At 45.7% G+C, this 1,906-nt stretch overlaps 1 protein-coding gene across 1 annotated transcript in view; it reads right to left on the bottom strand.

The window, feature by feature from the left end:
• LOC100947823 (protein SSX9-like) overlaps positions 1 to 1,906 on the bottom strand; it is a 10,952-nt gene that overhangs the window by 5,973 nt on the left and 3,073 nt on the right. Inside the window, exon 4 of the mRNA XM_023519037.1 lies at positions 288 to 337. Within this exon, the coding sequence (XP_023374805.1) occupies positions 288 to 337 (50 nt within the window). The remainder of the gene's footprint in view (positions 1 to 287; positions 338 to 1,906) is intronic.

Raw genomic sequence — 1,906 nt, 5'->3', positions numbered from 1 at the left:
CACTGCTAACAGCAACCTCCAACTCCTGGGCTCAAGCAAGTCTCCTGCTTCAGCCTCCCAAGTAGCTGGGACCACAGGCGCCCGCCACAATGCCCGGCTATTTTTTGGTTGCAGCCATCATTATTGTTTGGACTGGATTCGAACCCACCACCTTAAGTGTATGTGGCTGGTGCCTTAGCCACTTGAGCCACAGGCACCGAGCCTGTATTCTCCCACTCTTACCAACATTAACATCCACAGAGGGACAAAGGTTCTCTGGTCCTTTACATCTGGGACTAGACACTCACCTTTGGGCGCTTGCTCTGTTGCTCATCGGAAGCCCCCTGAAGAGGTTCATCTAAAAGAGGGTGAAAAATCAGAGATTTTCTTTGTTGGTAAATATTTCTATACCCTAGAGCAGGCGTCCTCAAACTTTTTAAACAGGGGGCCAGTTCACTGTCCCTCAGACCGTTGGAAGGCCAGACTGCGGGCCCTGGGACAAGTCGGCTGCTAAGCAGGACAGGCGTGGTGGCAAAAAATACCCAGCAAGCCAGATAAATGTCCTAGGCGGGCCACATGTGGCCCGCAGGCCGTTTGAGGACGCCTGCCCTAGAGAGACTCCTGTAGTATCAGGAAATTCAGAAGTAGAGCCTATTAGTCCACTGATTGTTAAGGAGTTATTTGAGATTAGCTTTTGAGTTATCTTTAGTAATGGTTTATGCACTTATTTGAGGTATCACTTCAGAATTTTCCTTCTTATGGTTTATATAATAAAATCTGGCCTTAATCCTATCACAGTCTCATCCCATTCCATTACATAGCTCTTACTTTTTTCCCCCAAGAAGTAAATTGATTGGCTGGGAATTTGCACTGTATCCATTTAAAGATATGTGACAACTAAAAATCAATTTACATTCAAAATGGGAGAATAACCAGGTGTGGCAGCTCATGCCCATAGCCCCAGCTACTCTGGAGGCTGAGATAGGAGGGTCACTTGAGAGCAGGAGTTCAAGCTAGCAGTGAGCTATGATCACTCCACTGCACTCCAAACAGGACACAGAGTGAGACCCTGTCTCTCTCTAAAAAAAAAAAATAGGGCAAATCTTATGTTATGCTGATTATGCCCAAGCTGTTACCTGTGGGATGAGCCGTGCCAAGCTGTTACATGTGGGATGAGCCGTGGTTGATTTAATCTGGTAGTTCTGAAATGTTTTCAGCATAAAGACACCTTTTATTTTTTTTTTGAGACAGAGTCTCACTTTATCGTCCTTGATGAGTGCCATGGCGATACACACAGCTCACAGCAACCTCCAATTCCTGGGCTTAGGTGATTCTCTTGCCTCAGCCTCCCAGGTAGCTGGGAGTACAAGTGCCCGACACAATGCCCAGTTATTTTTTTTGTTGTTGTTGCAGTTTGGCCGGGGTCAGGTTTGAACCCACCACCCTCGGCATATGGGGCCGGCGCCCTACTCACTGAGCCACAGGTGCCGCCCAAGACACCTCTTTAATGTCAAACAATTTGCAGATTCTCAAGCACTGGATTTTCAGACCTCTTACAGTGATCATGGGAGCTTGTAGAATCTGCCCTGTTTAATTTCAGAGTCATAGGTCTATTGGAGATAGTTTGATATTCTGACCCTGTCTCTTACAACTGTACTGTCAGAGCAGAAGAGCAAGTAAACACAGTTCTTCCCCTTTCCACAATTACACAATTTACTCAAACATACAAAGAACTCTACCCTAGAATTTGGCCCTTTTGTCACCGTATGTTGCCTCTGCTTTGATGTGTTTGTGTATGTGTGTGTGCACGCGCGTGTGTGGTATGGGAAGACTGCTCTCTCAAACTCTCTTCCAGGCTCAAAACATAGAATCATGTTTGACTAGGAGTGAAAAGAATACCTGGGTTTTTTTTTGTTTTTTTTTTTTT

The sequence above is a fragment of the Otolemur garnettii genome, unplaced genomic scaffold, assembly GCF_000181295.1.
Source record: "Otolemur garnettii isolate 467f Iridium unplaced genomic scaffold, OtoGar3 scaffold00153, whole genome shotgun sequence".
Classification (NCBI taxonomy): domain Eukaryota; kingdom Metazoa; phylum Chordata; class Mammalia; order Primates; family Galagidae; genus Otolemur; species Otolemur garnettii.
Note: the sequence above shows the minus strand (reverse complement) of the source record. Positions and strands in the feature narration are given on the sequence as shown.